The sequence below is a fragment of the Schistocerca cancellata genome, chromosome 12 (assembly GCF_023864275.1).
Source record: "Schistocerca cancellata isolate TAMUIC-IGC-003103 chromosome 12, iqSchCanc2.1, whole genome shotgun sequence".
Taxonomy (NCBI): Eukaryota; Metazoa; Arthropoda; class Insecta; order Orthoptera; family Acrididae; genus Schistocerca; species Schistocerca cancellata.
Genome location: NC_064637.1, coordinates 133,369,376 through 133,385,407, shown reverse-complemented (window position 1 = coordinate 133,385,407; position 16,032 = coordinate 133,369,376). Strand labels below are relative to the sequence as shown.

The following is a 16,032-nucleotide window of genomic DNA, read 5'->3' as shown; positions in this document are numbered from 1 at the left end:
TTTTTTATTTATTTATAAGGTAATAAACATGTAATACAACTACTATAATACTTCCAGAATGAGATTTTCACTCTGCAGCGGAGTGTGCGCTGATATGAAACTTCCTGGCAGATTAAAACTGTGTGCCCGACCGAGACTCGAACTCGGGACCTTTGCCTTTCGCGGGCAAGTGCTCTACCATCTGAGCTACCGAAGCACGACTCATGCCCGGTACTCACAGCTTTACTTGAAAGGTAGGAGACGAGATACTGGCAGAAGTAAAGCTGTGAGTACCGGGCGTGAGTAGTGCTTCGGTAGCTCAGGTGGTAGAGCACTTGCCCGCGAAAGGCAAAGGTCCCGAGTTCGAGTCTCGGTCCGGCAGACCGTTTTAATATGTCAGGAAGTTTCATATCAGCGCACACTCCGCTGCAAAGTGAAAATCTCATTCTGGAAATTTGGCTCTATTTGCAGTGCCCAATTCTACTGTGACCTCAGTGCGGGGTCGTCTTCGCCCAGCCCGTACGAGAAGAGAGACTGGTGGTACTCACGTGTGGGGTTCTTGATGAAGCGGACGGTGAAGCTGAAGCCCTTGTCCCGCTGCGGTACGCGGTACTGGATGAGGGCGGCGTTCTGCGAGGAGCGGAACACCTCCTTCACCTTGCGCGTGCCGCAGAACTCGCGGTAGCGCAGCTCTAGCGGCTTGGGGTGGTCCTCCAGCGACGGGAAGAACTGCCGGTTCAGCTCCCAGCCGTCCACGAACTGCGGCACGCCCACACAGCGTTACGTTACACCACACAAAAACACACTGTCCCATAGGCAGGGGATACACGAGAATGTGGAACGTGCCACTACAACAACACAAATACGCTGGTGTGTGAAACGTAACGACGAGACAGATCAAGTAACATTGAAAGTCTACAGCTTGTTTGTTAAGATGATTAATATTCATGTAAGAAGTTGTTGTTGTTGTGGTCTTCAGTCCTGAGACTGGTTTGATGCAGCTCTCCATGCTACTCTATCCTGTGCAAGCTTCTTCATCTCCCAGTACCTACTGCAGCCTACATCCTTCTCAATCTGCTTAGTGTATTCATCTCTTGGTCTCCCTCTACGGTTTTTACCCTCCGCGCTGCCCTCCAATACTAATTTGGTGATCAATTGATGCCTCAGAACATGTCCTACCAACCGATCCCTTCTCCTAGTCAAGTTGTGCCACAAACTCCTCTTCTCCCCAATTCTATTCAATACCTCCGCATTAGTTATGTGATCTACCCATCTAATCTTCAGCATTCTTCTATAGCTTCACATTTCGAAAGCTTCTATTCTCTTCTTGTCCAAACCAGTTATCGTCCATGATTCGCTTCCATACATGGCTACACTCCATACAAATACTATCATAAATGACTTTCTGACACTTAAATCAATACTCGATGTTAAAAAATTTCTCTTCTTCAGAAACGCTTTTCTTGCCATTACCAGTCTACATTTTATATCCTCTCTACTTCGACCATCATGAGTTATTTTGCTCCCCAAATAGCGAAACTCCTTTACTACTTTAAGCATCTCATTTCCTAATCTAGTTCCCGCAGGATCACCCGACTTAATTCGACTACATTCCATTATCCTCGTCTTTCTTTTGTTGATGTTGCCGTCCGAAGTGACCGTGCCGTTCTAGGCGCTGCAGTCTGGAACCGCGAGACCGCTACGGTCGCAGGTTCGAATCCTGCCTCGGGCATGGATGTGTGTGATGTCCTTAGGTTAGTTAGGTTTAAGTAGTTCTAAGTTCTAGGGGATTAATGAGCTCAGAAGTTGAGTCCCATAGTGCTCAGAGCCATTTGAACCAACCATGTGTTGATGTTCATCTTATATCCTCCTTTCAAGACACTGTCCATTCCGTTCAGCTGCTCTTCTTGTGATAGGGCTCTGCATTCCTCCACCAGTGCTGCTAGATGGTCGCTGGTGCGTGTGGACGCGCTGAAGTACGCCTCCCCAACGCATCAGAACCGTGCTCGACGAGTTTTGAAGTCGGAGGGACGGACTGACCAGTCCATTCGTCCAGTATCCTCTCGGTCCATGAGCTACTCCACCTACGATGCCTTCTTGGATTGCTATCCATAAAAATGAGGTCAGCGTCAAATGCACCCTCCACATGAGGAGGGAGTCGAACACCACGAGAACACTGACCTGTAAGTCTACGGTATTCAAACATTAGTAGGTCAGTACGCCCGTGCAATATTATGCGTTCGCAGGCCACAACACCGGAACCACAAAAACTATCACGTTTGACAATGTTCCTGGACGTATTACGTGTTCCCGTCTGTCGCCTCATGAGGGTACGTGCACCACTGACGAACATGATCGTCTTGGTGGTCCTTGTGTTACGCACGGTAAAGGGAAGCATAACGTCGCATGCTCGTACTGACCTCCTAATTTTCGAATATGGTACTCTCACAGGTCGATGTCCCTGTGTGTCCGCAGCTGGTGGTCTTGCGGTCGCGTTCTGGATTCCAGAGCACGGAGTCCCGGCGGGGCCAGGGATTTTTCATCTGCCTCGAGATGACTAGGTGTTTGTATTGTCATCATTTCATCATCATTCATGAAGGTGGCGAGTTTAGATTGGGTAAAGGTTGGGAATTTGTTCGGCCGCTGATAACCGCGGCTGGGCGCCCCACAAACCAAATATCTTCATCATCAATGTTCTTGTGGCGCTTTACTCCTTCCACATGGCGCCTATTCAGTTGTCTATTCGGATCCCTGGTTTCTTTTTACACTACTAGTCATTAAAATTGCTACACCACGATGATAATGTGCTACAGACGCGAAATTTAACCGACAGGAGGAAGATGCTGTGATATGTAAATGATTAGCTTTTCACAGCATTCACACAAGGTTGGCGCCGGTGGCGACGCCTACAACGTGCTGACATGAGGAAAGTTTCCAACCGATTTCTCACACACAAACAGAAGTTGACCGGCGTTGCCTGGTGAAACGTTGTTGTGATGCCTCGTGTGAGGAGGAGAAATGCATTCCATCACGTTTCCGACTTTGATAAAGGTCGGTTTGTAGCCTATCGCGATTGCAGTTTATCGTATCGCGACATTGCTGCTCGCGTTGGTCGAGATCCAATGACTGTTAGCAGAATATGGAATGGGTGGGGTCAGGAGGGTAATACGGAACGCCGTACTGGATCCCAATGGCCTCGTATCACAAGCAGTCGAGATGACACGCATCTTATCCGCATGGCTGTAACGGATCGTGCAGCGTTGTCTCGATCCCTGAGTCAACAGATGGGGTCGTTTGCAAGACAACAATCATCTACACGAACAGTTCGACGACGTTTGCAGCAGCATGGAATATCAGCTCGGCGACCGTGGCTGCGGTTACCCTTGACGCTGCATCACAGACAGGAGCCCCTGCGATGGTGTACTCAACGACGAACCTGGGTGCACGAATGGCACAACGTCATTTTTTCGGATGAATCCAGGTTCTGTTTACTCGTACAGCGTCATGTTGGTCGCATCCGTGTCTGGCGACATCGCGGTGAACGCACATTGGAAGCGCGTACTCGTCATCTCCTTAATGGCGTATGACCCGGTGTGATGGTGTGGGGTGCCATTGGTTACACGTCTCGGTTACCTCTTGTTCGCATTGACGGCACTTTGAACAGTGGACGTTACATTTCAGATGTGTTACGACTCGTGGCTCTACCCTTCATTCGATCCCTGTGAAACCCTACATTTCAGAAGGATAATGCACGACCGCATATTGCAGGTCCAGTACGGGCCTTTCTGGATACATAAAATATTCAACTGCTGCCCTGTCCAGCACCTTCTCCAGATGTCTCACCAATTGAAAACGTCTGGTCAATGGTTGTCGAGCAACTGGCTCATCACAATACGCCAGTCACTACTCTTGATGTACTGTGGTATCGTGTTGAAGCTGCACGGGCAGCTGTACCTGTACACGCCATCCAAGCTCTGTTTGAGTCAATGCCAAGGCGTATCAAGGCCGTTATTACGGCCAGGGGTGGTTGTTCTGGGTACTGATTTCTCAGGATCTATGCACCCAAATTGCGTGAAAATGTAAACACATGTCAGTTCTAGTATAATATATTTGTCCAATGAATACCCGTTTATCATCTGCATTTCCTCTTGGTGGCCAGTAGTGTATGTGGATGAAAATGCGTTGCCGAATCGAACATTGTAAGTGGAAGAGCTCTTGGAACGAGAGGATGATCGGCGAATGAACTGCCTTGCCCGTTTCCCCGACTTACATTCTGTGGAGCACGTGTGGCATGTGCTGGAGGGACGCACTGTAGCAAGTCCACATTGTACCAGCTACCGTGCAGCAGATCTGAACTGTGCTGGTGGAGAACTGGAAGGTCCTACAACAAGAAATCCTTACCAACCTTATCGCCAGCATGAGAGTACGCTGCAGAGCGTATATAACCGTCCGCGGTGATCAAACACGCTCTTAAGAACCATTTCCGTCATGAATCGCGGTGACTTCACTGTAATTATTGTCTTTGAATAAAAGTTTCATTTCTGTTCGTCTCACAGCATGTCTCCTTCAGTTACCTTCTGCACTATACTGCAGAAGTTCTTTCTATCTACGATCTGACTTACGTTTCCTGGCAGCGACGCACCATACGTACGTTACTTTTGTCCTCAAGTTTTGCACACTAGTGCACTACCAGTGACAGTTATAAAGATTAAATTACAAAGAAAAAGCGAAGTACTGTTCCCGTCCAACAGTACTAATTTTTTTTATTAATCCAGTTTACAGCTTATAAGGCCATCGTCAGAATAAGTGACTATCGTCACCAAAGTAGGTACAATATTCGTTATACGTCAAGAGTGAGCCACGAACACAGAGTAAATGTCGTCTTCCACAGAGCTTACGAGGGTAATCGCAGAAGTAAGGTGTCCTAGTATTTTTATAAGTACATAGACCTGTTTATTTCTACAATGGTTTACATCAGTTTACAGCTTGAACATTTAGCTATTTTTCGACATAATCACCATTTCTGTCGATGCATTTTTGTAGACATTGTGGCAGTTTCCGTATGCCCATGTCATACCAGCTCGCCGCCATGTTGTTCAGAAAGCTATGAACCTCTCCTTTCACCTCGTCGTGCCGCTGAATCGCTTTCCAGCCAAATGTTCTTTTAACCTAGGGAACAGGTGATAGTGGGTGGGTGGGGGGGGGGGTTATTGTGTTCCACTGGAACTGTTGCAGGAGAGCAACGGTTTGGCGAGCGATGTGTGGGCGAGCGTTGTCATGGAGAATGTGTGCGCTCTTGCTCAACATTCCTCCTCTCCGGTTCTGAATTGCCCGTTTGAGTTTTTTCAGAGTCTCAATACCTGTCAGCGTTAATTGTGGTCCCAGCGATTCAGCTCCGACGACGAGGTGAGAGAAGAGGTTCGTAACTTTCTGAACAGCACGGCGGCGAGCTGGTATGACATGGGCATACAAAAACTGCCACAGCGTCTACAAAAATGCATCGACAGGAATGGTGATTATGTCGACTATAGCTAAATGTTCAAGCTGTAAACTGATGTAAACCATTGTAGAAATAAACAGGTCTATGTACTTATAAAAAATAGGAGACTTTACTAATGGGATTACCCTCGTAAAATGCTATACAGTAACGAAATATAAAAGGAACCAACGAGAAAAATATTAACACAGAATCTCGAAAACACACTGTCTGTATGAGGGATTAAATTAAATTAACAATCAGAATAAATTTTATGCAATACTTAACGTGAAGAGGTATTACAGATGAATGGTTTCAAGAATTTCTCTTGTTGGAGGGAAGACGGACATATTACAGAACAACAGGATGTATGCAGTATATGGACTATCGCCACAGAATAAATAAATACGGGGGAAAATGGAGGAACAGAGTGGAAATAATAGCTTGGGAAGTATCGGAGATCTGTGAGGATCAAATGAAGATCAGAAGAGGGGAGGTAGTGAGATATCTCTGACTATAAAATGAAATTAATAGGAGACAAGAGGACTGAAGAGTAGCTTGTAGAGGTATTAGATGTGGAAGGTGGTAACGTGTCTTCTGTTTATGGGGAGGTGCACATTTTATTAAACAACGGAATAATCACAATAAAGTATATCAATACAGTAGAAAAAGGGGAGGGCTAGAATGGACAGTACGGGAAGCGTTGGAAAACAGTGAGGACTAAGTGAAGGTTACAAGATGTAAGTACTGAGCTGTGTTTGGTCACTTGATTTTAAATCAAGACTGTATGCCAGATGTTTGTTGATCTCCAACACGCTGAGTTTTTTGCCTTTGCTTAGTGGAGGACATGGGACTGTGATTGGTAGCTGTGGCCCTCACTCATTACATGTTCAGGAAATGTGGGCTCGGAATTCTGCAGCGTGCAGCTGCGTTCATGTTCAGCCAACCAGATTTCTAAGTCTCTGCCTGACTGACCAATATAAAACTTATCATAATCAGAACAAACCATTTTGTATACCCCGGTGTTGTCCAGTAATTGGGTCTTATCTTCCGTGTTGAAAATGCGCTGGGCTCTGGTGTTGCTCACATAGTAGGCGATAGCAGCGTCACCTGACGAGGAACGGCTGTTAGACACACGCACGGTGCGTGTAGTATGAGCGAGCGTGCTGGGGAAGGCGCGCGATGTACCCGAGTCCGACCGAGGACAGATTCTGATGGCTCGGAAGATCGGTACGAGCATTTCGGAAACTGGACGAATTTTCGGGTGTTCGAAGTGTGAACTGGTGAGTGTCTTCAAACTCAAATGGCTCTGAGCACTATGGGACTTAACATCTGTGGTCATCAGTCCCCTAGAACTTAGAACTACTTAAACCTAACTAACCTAAGGACATCACACACATCCATGCCCGAGGCAGGATTCGAACCTGCGACCGTAGCAGTCGCACGGTTCCGGACTGAAGAGCCTAGAACGGCTCGGCCACAGCAGTCGGCTGAGTGTCTTCAACACGTGGAGAAGCCAAGGTGAAACCACGTCCACACGTCGTGCGGTATGGCGAACAGCCCTCATTATACAGGGTGGTCCATTGATAGTGACCGGGCCAAATACATCACACAACTAAGCATCAAACGAAAAAACTACAAAGAACGATACTCGTCTAGCTTGAAGGGGGAAACCATATGGTGCTATGCTTGGCCCGATAGATGGCGCTGCCATAGGTCAAACGGATTTCAACTGCGTTTCTTTAAATAGGAACCCCCATTTTTTATTACAAATTCGTGTAATACGCAAATATGAAAGTTTTAGTTGGACCACTTTTTTCGCTTTGTGATAGATGGCGCTGTAATAGTCACAAAAGTATAAGTACGTGGTATCACGTAACATTCCGCCAGTGCGGGCGGTATTTGCTTCGTGATACATTACCCGTGTTAAATTGGACCGTTTACCAATTGCGGAAAAGGTCGATATCGTGTTGATGTATGGTCATTGTGATCAAAATGCCAAACGCGCGTGTGCTATGTCTGCTGCTCGGTATCCTGGACGACATCATCCAAGTGTCCGGACCGTTCGCCGGATAGTTACGTTATTTAAGGAAACAGGAAGTGTTCAGCCACGTGTGAAACGTCGACCACGACCTACAACAAATGATTATCCCCAAGTAGGTGTTTTAGCTGCTGTCGCGGCTAATCCGCACATCAGTAGCAGACAAATTGAGCGAGAATCGGGAATCTCAAAAACGTCGGTGTTGAGAATGCTGCATCAACGTCAATTGCACCCGTACCATATTTCTGTGCACCAGGAATTGCATGGCGACGACTTTGAACGTCGTGTACAGTTCTGCCATTGGACACAAGAGAAATTACGGGACGATAGATTTTTGCCGGCCGCGGTGGCCGTGCGGTTCTGGCGCTGCAGTCCGGAACCGCGGGACTGCTACGGTCGCAGGTTCGAATCCTGCCTCGGGCATGGGTGTGTGTGATGTCCTTAGGTTAGTTAGGTTTAAGTAGTTCTAAGTTCTAGGGGACTTATGACCTAAGATGTTGAGTCCCATAGTGCTCAGAGCCATTTGAACCATTTTTGATAGATTTTTTGCACGCGTTCTATTTAGCGACGAAGCATCATTCACCAACAGCGGTAACGTAAACCGGCATAATATGCACTATTGGGCAACGGAAAATCCACGATGGCTGCGACAAGTGGAACATCAGCGTCCTATACTGCCAACAATTGAGTTTCGAGGCCTATCGCGATATTGGCTCTGCTACTCGCTACAAGACTAGATAACTGAACTTATTGTTGCGCCGCTTGAAATAACAATGCGTTGACATACTCTACCTCTGTTACGTCTTGCAGTAATAGTGTTGCTAACAATGATTTTGAGATTTCGTTAACTTTGCTGGACGCTTTCGTGAAGAATGTGCAGTGACATACTTTTTTGTCGGTGAAATTCGCCAGAATAAAATACGCCAGAATTTCGGTCAGGTACGTCCACCAATCAAAATTATGTAATTAAATAAAAATCTTAGTTCGTTTCAGTGCTAGCTATCCCACAACCTTAGATTTTTGGGATTTCATCTTTCCTTTAGCCTTACATTACGGTGTACATGGAGCGCTAGGGTGCTTTAATCCCACTAGGTAGATCTTGGCTCTTATGACGTCGTGGAGGAGTCAATGTGGCCCGCGGACTAAAACGTTTGGAGACCCCTGGGCTACGCCGCACTGCAGTCGCGCTCGGGGCGGGCGACGCCTGCTCGTCTCCACGCTGCTACCCGCACAACACACGGCCGCCGCTCGCTGGGCTGCGTCTCCGATGTTTCGTATCGCTGAAGGTGCGGGACAGCCCTTTTTTGCCGCTCGTGCTGATGCCTGGCTGCTCTACGACGAACTGAGACCGCTTTATAGCTCTGTAAACTCATGTTGGCATATAAATGCTACTACAGACATCTCTGTGTAAGTAAGGCTTCTGGGTGTATTCCGGACCACTCTCCCACACTCTGTATTCGACCTCGTGGGCAGAAAGCGACCCCAGCTCCCCAGGTGACAACGAAACCAAAGTCGACTATTGGCGTTTCGCACAACCGACGGTACGTGCTCGTACTATTTTATTTCACTTTACAACGTTATGGCTAGATATTTACATAGAGATGAAAAAAGTCATGGGATAGCGATAGGGACACACATTATGTGATCAAAAGCATCCGGACACCTGGTTGAAAATGACTTACAAGTTCGTGGCGCCCTCCATCGGTAATTCTGGCGATCAATACGGTGCTGGCTCCCCTTAGCCTTGACGACAGCTTCCACTCTCGCAGGGATACCTTCAATCCGGTGCCGCAAGGTTCCTTGGGGAATGGCAGCCGATTCTTCACGGAGTGCTGCACTGGGGAAAGGAATCGATGTCGGTCGGTGAGGCCTGGCACGAAGTCGGCGTTCCAAAACATCACGATGGTGTTCTGTAGGATTCAGGTCAGGACTCTGTGTAGGCCAGTCCATTACAGGAATGTTATTGTCGTATAACCACTCCGCTACTGGCCGTGCATTATGAAAAGGTGCTCCATCGTCTTGAAACATGCAATCGACAACCCCGAATTGCTCTTCAACAGTGGGAAGGAAGAAGGTGCTTAATACAGGGCTGTTACAAATGACTGAAGCGATTTCATAAATTCACTGTAGCTCCATTCATTGACATATGGTCACGACACACTACAGATACGTAGAAAAACTCATAAAGTTTTGTTCGGCTGAAGCCGCACTTCAGGTTTCTGCCGCCAGAGCGCTCGAGAGCGCAGTGAAACAAAATGGCGACAGGAGCCAAGAAAGCGTATGTAGTGCTTGAAATGCACTCACATCAGTCAGTCATAACAGTGCAACGACACTTCAGGACGAAGTTCAACAAAGATCCACCAACTGCAAACTCCATTCGGCGATGGTATGCGCAGTTTAAAGCTTCTGGATGCCTCTGTAAGGGGAAATCAACGGGTCGGCCTGCAGTGAGCGAAGAAACGGTTGAACGCGTGCGGGCAAGTTTCACGCGTAGCCCGCGGAAGTTGACGAATAAAGCAAGCAGGGAGCTAAACGTACCACAGCCGACGGTTTGGAAAATCTTACGGAAAAGGCTAAAGCAGAAGCCTTACCGTTTACAATTGCTACAAGCCCTGACACCCAATGACAAAGTCAAACGCTTTGAATTTTCGGCGCGGTTGCAACAGGTCATGGAAGAGGATGCGTTCAGTGCGAAACTTGTGTTCAGTAATGAAGCAACATTTTTTCTTAACGGTGAAGTGAACAGACACAATATGCGAATCTGGGCGGTAGAGAATCCTCACGCATTCGTGCAGCAAATTCGCAATTCACCAAAAGTTAACGTGTTTTGTGCAATCTCACGGTTTAAAGTTTACGGCCCCTTTTTCTTCTGTGAAAAAAACGTTACAGGACACGTGTATCTGGACATGCTGGAAAATTGGCTCATGCCACAACTGGAGACCGACAGCGCCGACTTCATCTTTCAACAGGATGGTGCTCCACCGCAGTTCCATCATGATGTTCGGCATTTCTTAAACAGGAGATTGGAAAATCGATGGATCGGTCGTGGTGGAGATCATGATCAGCAATTCATGTCATGGCCTCCACGCTCTCCCGACTTAACCCCATGCGATTTATTTCTGTGGGGTTACGTGAAAGATTCAGTGTTTAAACCTCCTGTACCAAGAAACGTGCCAGAACTGCGAGCTCGCATCAACGATGCTTTCGAACTCATTGATGGGGACATGCTGCGCCGAGCGTGGGAGGAACTTGATTATCGGCTTGATGTCTGCCGAATCACTAAAGGGGCACATATCGAACATTTGTGAATGCCTAAAAAAACTTTTTGAGTTTTTGTATGCGTGTGCAAAGCATTGTGAAAATATCTCAAATAATGAAGTTATTGTAGAGCTGTGAAATCGCTTCAATCATTTGTAATAACCCTGTACATCAATGTAGGCCTGTGCTGCGATAGTGCCACGTAAAACAAGGCGTACAAGCCCCCTCCATGAAAAACACGACCACACCATAACACCACCGCCTCCGAATTTTACTGTTGGCACTACACACACTTGCAGATAATGTTCGCCGGGCATTCGCCATACCCACACCCTGCCATCGGATCGCCACACTGTGTACGGTGATTCGTCACTCCACACAACGTTTTTCCACTGTTCAATCGATCAATGTTTACGGTCCTTATACCAACTGAGGCGTCGGCTGGCATTTACCGGCGTGATATGTGGCTTATGACCATGAAATCCAAGTTTTCTCACCTAACGCCTAACTGCCATAGCACTTGCAGTGAATGCTGACGCAGTTTGGAATTCCTGTGTAATGCGCTGGACAAATGTCTGCTTGTTACACATTACGACCCTCTTCAACTGTCGGCAGTCTCTGTCAGTCAACAGAGGAGGTCGGCCTGTACGCTTTTGTGCTGTACGTACCCTTCACGGTTTCACGTCACTATCAAATCGGAAACAGTGGACTGAGGGAAGTTTAGGAGTGTGGAAATTTCGCGTACAGACGTCTGACACAAGTGACATCCTATCACCTGACCACGTTCGAAGTCCGTGAGTTCCGCGGAGCGCCCCATTCTTCTCTCTCACGATGTCTAATGATTACTGAGGTCGCTGATGTGGAGTACCTGGCAGTAAGTGGCAGCACAGTGGATCTAATATGAAAAACGTATGTTTTGGGGGTGTCCGGATACTTTTGATCACATAGTGTATATAAATGGCGGCAATATCGCGTGCACAAGGTATAAAAGGCAGTGCAGCGGCAGAGCTGTCATCTGGACTCACGTGATTCACGGCTGGCTCTGAGCACTACGCGACTTAACGTCTGAGGTCATCAGTCGCCTAGAACTTAGAACTAATTAAACCTGACTAACCTAAGGACATCACACACATCCATGCCCGAGGCAGGATTCAAACCTGCGACTGTAGCGGTCGCTCGGCTCCAGACTGTAGCGCCTAGAACCGTACGGCCACTCCGGCCGGCTCACGTGATTCATGTGAAAAGTTTCCGACGTGATCATGGCCGCACGATGGGAATTAACAGACTCTGAATGCGGAATAGTAGTTGCAGCTAGAGGCATGAGATATACCATTCCGGAAATCGTTAGGGAATTCAGTAATCCGAGTGAGGCGAGAATGCCACATTTACAGGCTGTACCTCTCACTACGGACAGCGCAGTGGCTGGCGACCTTCACTTAACGACCAAGAACGTCGGCGATTGCGGAGCTTTGTCAGTGCTAACAGACAAGCAACACTGGATGAAATAACCACAGAAAGCAACGTGGGACGAACGACGAACGCATGCGTTAGGACAGTGTGGCGAAATTGCTAACAGCACGACATCGCCTGCAGCGCCTCTCGTGGCCTCAAGACAACAGCGGTTGGACCCTAGACGACTGGAAAACCGTGGCCTGGTCAGATGACTCTCGATTTCAGTCGGTAAGATCTGATAGTACGGTCCCCCAAAGTCATGGAACCAAATTGTCAACAAGGTTCTGGCAAGCTTGTGGTGGCTCCATGACAGTGTGGACCTTGTTTACGTGGAATGGACTGCGTCCTCTGTCCAGCTGAACCGATCACTGACTGGAATAGTTTTGTTCGGCTATTTGGAGAACCATTTTGAGCTATTCGTGGACTCGGTGCTATGGACGACAATGTGTTATGTCACTTGACCACAATTGTTCACCATTGGTATGAAGAACATTCTGGACATATCGAGCGAATGATCTGGCCAAGTAGATTCCCCGACATGAATCCCACAGAACATTTATGGGACATAATCGAGAGCTCGGTTTGTGCCCAAAATCCTGTACCGGCAACAGTTTCGACATTACGGTCGAAACAAGGCCCCGGGAGTAGACAACATTCCATTAGAACTACTGACGGCCTTGGGAGAGCCAGTCCTGACAAAACTCTACCATCTGGTGAGCAACATGTATTAGACAGGTACCCTCAGACTTCAAGAAGAATATAATAATTCCAATCCCAAAGAAAGCAGGTGTTGACAGATGTGAAAATTACCGAACTATCAGTTTAATAACTCACAGCTGCAAAATACTAACAGGAATTCTTTACAGACGAATGGAAAAACTGGTAGAAGCCGACATCGGGGAAGATCAGTTTGGATTCCGTGGAAATATTGGAACACGTGAGGCAATACTGACCTTACGACTTATCTTAGAAGAAAGATTAAGGAAAGGCAAACCTACGTTTCTAGCATTTGTAGACTTAGAGAAAGCTTTTGGCAATGTTGACTGGAACACTCACTTTCAAATTCTAAAGGTGGCAGGGATAAAATACAGGGAACGACAGGCTGTTTACAATTTGTACAGAAACCATATGGCAGTTATAAGAATCGAGGGGCATGAAAGGGAAGCAGTGGTTGGCAAGGGAGTGAGACAGGGTTGTAGCCTCTCCCCAATGTTATTGAATCTGTATATTGAGCAAGCAGTAAAGGAAACAAAAGAAAAATTCGGAGTAGGTATTAAAATCCATGGAGAAGAAATAAAAACTTTGAGGTTCGCGGGTGACATTGTAATTCTGTCAGAGACAGCAAAAGACTTGGAAGAGCAGTTGAACGGAATGGACAGTGTCTTGAAAGGAGGATATAAGATGAACATCAACAAAAGCAAAACGAGGATAATGGAATGTAGTCGAATTAAGTCGGGTGATGCTGAGGGAATTATATTAGGAAATGACACACTTAAAGTAGTAAAGGAGTTTTGCTATTTGGGGAGCAAAATAACTGATGATGGTAGAAGTAGAGAGGATATAAAATGTAGACTGGCAATGGCAAGGAAAGCGTTTCTGAAGAAGAGAAATTTGTTAACATCGAGTATAGATTTAAGTGTCAGGAAGTTTCTGAAAGTATTTGTATGGAGTGTAGCCATGTATGGAAGTGAAACATGGACGATAAGTAGTTTGGACAGGAAGAGAATAGAAGCTTTCGAAATGTGGTGCTACAGAAGAATGCTGAAGATTGGGTGGGTAGATCACATAACTAATGAGGAGGTAATGAATAGAATTGGGGAGAAGAGGGAGTTTGTGGCACAACTTGACGAGAAGAAGAGACCGGTTGGTAGGACATGTTTTGAGGCATCAAGGGATCACAAATTTAGCATTGGAGGGCAGCGTGGAGGGTAAAAATCGTAGAGGGAGGCCGAGAGATGAATACATTAAGCAGATTCAGAAGGATGTAGGTTGCAGGAGGTACTGGGAGATGAAGAAACTTGCACAGGACAGGGTAGCATGGAGAGCTGCATCAAACCAGTCTCTGGACTGAAGACCACAACAACAACAACATAGAAGCAGATTGGCTCAGTATGTCTGCAGGGGACTATCAACGACTTGTTGAGTCCATACCAAGCCAAGCTACAACACTACGCCGGCAAAAGGAGGTCCGACACGATATTAAGAAGAAGTCCATGACTTTTGGTACCTCAGAGTAGTAGACGTTGAGCCGTGGTAAAAATTGCTGTTTTGAAGAGCGCGCCGTAGCGCGTAGTGTGAAGCAGTCGCCCTCCGTTCTGGCGGTGGCGCCGCTGTGGCAATCGCGGTTTGGTGTCTCCCTCTGGTGGGAAAAGGGAAAGATTGCCTGTTCACGTGCATTTAAGGGCGCTATGAGCTCGCCAGCCAGTCAGTCAGTCTGGGGTCAGTCTCTCGTCCCCAGCTTGCTAGTGTGTCTCTCGTCAGCATTTGTGAGGCAGTTAGTGTCTGTCTGTCGTCCGGAGTGCTAGTATGTCTTTCGTTCGGATCAATCTTTAAAGCCGGATAAATGAGAGTCTTTCCACTCCGCCAGTAAGAGAACTCAGCGAGTGGTCGCCCGGTCGGTGTCTAGTTCCTGCATCTGAGTCTGCACGTTAGGCCGCCAGTCTGCTCGAGCTGCTCTGGCAATGGTCATTGGCGGTTGGATCGATCGGTTGGTCGGTCGCGCACTGCGACACAAGATGACTTGTCCACCTTGAGCGTCGGCGCATGTGAGGTCGCCACGTGAGTCCAGAGGGCCGCGCCGTATAGCGAGGGGTAGTGGCTTCGCGGCCGACACGAGAACAACAGGAGTCAAGCCACGACATCGGTCTGGCCGGCGCGAGCTGCGACGCCGTGAGACGGGAGATGGGCGCGCCTTCCTGCGTCCGTTGAAGCGGCCGGCAGCGGACGGTTCGGGAGAGCGATTCGGGGGTGCTGCGCAAGGTCTTCTCGAGAAATCCCAGTTTATTAGAAGTTAAGTGATTGGTGATATCTTGTTTCATTTGCGCTTGTTAAATTCTACTTGTTTTCTTGGTGACGTTACCAGCCGTTTTGCTTTGGGGTCGTCCCACCATTCTTCTCCATTTGCCCACCCGCGGAAAGGTGGTTATTTATGAATTGGGTGGTCCGTTTTTCCCTTGTGGAGTAGGTGCGGGTTAGAGCAACCTGCGGTTCGGGTTGTTCGATAATCTCACTTTCAATCTGCTGTACGTTAGTAGCTGCCTCTGTCATGTTTGTCGGATTCGGTGTGTTAACAAATTTATTGATTGGAGTGTAACGGCCTAATTCCTGAAATATGTTTTGATCTTGCCTATCATCTTCAGAGGCGGTATCTGTGTACTGTAGAGCATATTAGCTTGTTCGGCCAACCTTGTATAATTTTATATAAGATTGCATTTCATGGGCTTTTATTTAAATGGTCATTTTAGTATATAAAGTTGCCACCCTTCCACCGTAAGACTTTTCTTAGAAGTTAAAATCAAGTTGCACCTTCGATGCCAAAGTTAATACTTTAATTTTAGTGTTTTGTACCATTTCCATCCCTCCTACGGGGTGCATAGTTTGTGTGCTTGTGTGAATTGTTAAAACTTTTAGTTTAAAGTAATATAGTTTGTTTCAGATTTGCACCTATGTAGTCTTTCAGAGATTGTTGTGAGCGGTCATGACTACGGCCGTCTCAAAAGGGAGCGGGAAGGTTCTCAGCCCGAAACCTCATACAGTCAAAAATTTGTTTCTTTCAGCCTCTGAATAGATTGAAACTTTACATTTAGAGGGTGCTTTCTGATTATAA

At 47.1% G+C, this 16,032-nt stretch overlaps 1 protein-coding gene across 1 annotated transcript in view; it reads right to left on the bottom strand.

Moving 5' to 3' along the window:
• LOC126109630 (corticotropin-releasing factor-binding protein) overlaps positions 1-16,032 on the bottom strand; it is a 1,121,590-nt gene that overhangs the window by 81,232 nt on the left and 1,024,326 nt on the right. The window contains exon 5 of the mRNA XM_049914676.1: positions 528-738. Within this exon, the coding sequence (XP_049770633.1) occupies positions 528-738 (211 nt within the window). The remainder of the gene's footprint in view (positions 1-527; positions 739-16,032) is intronic.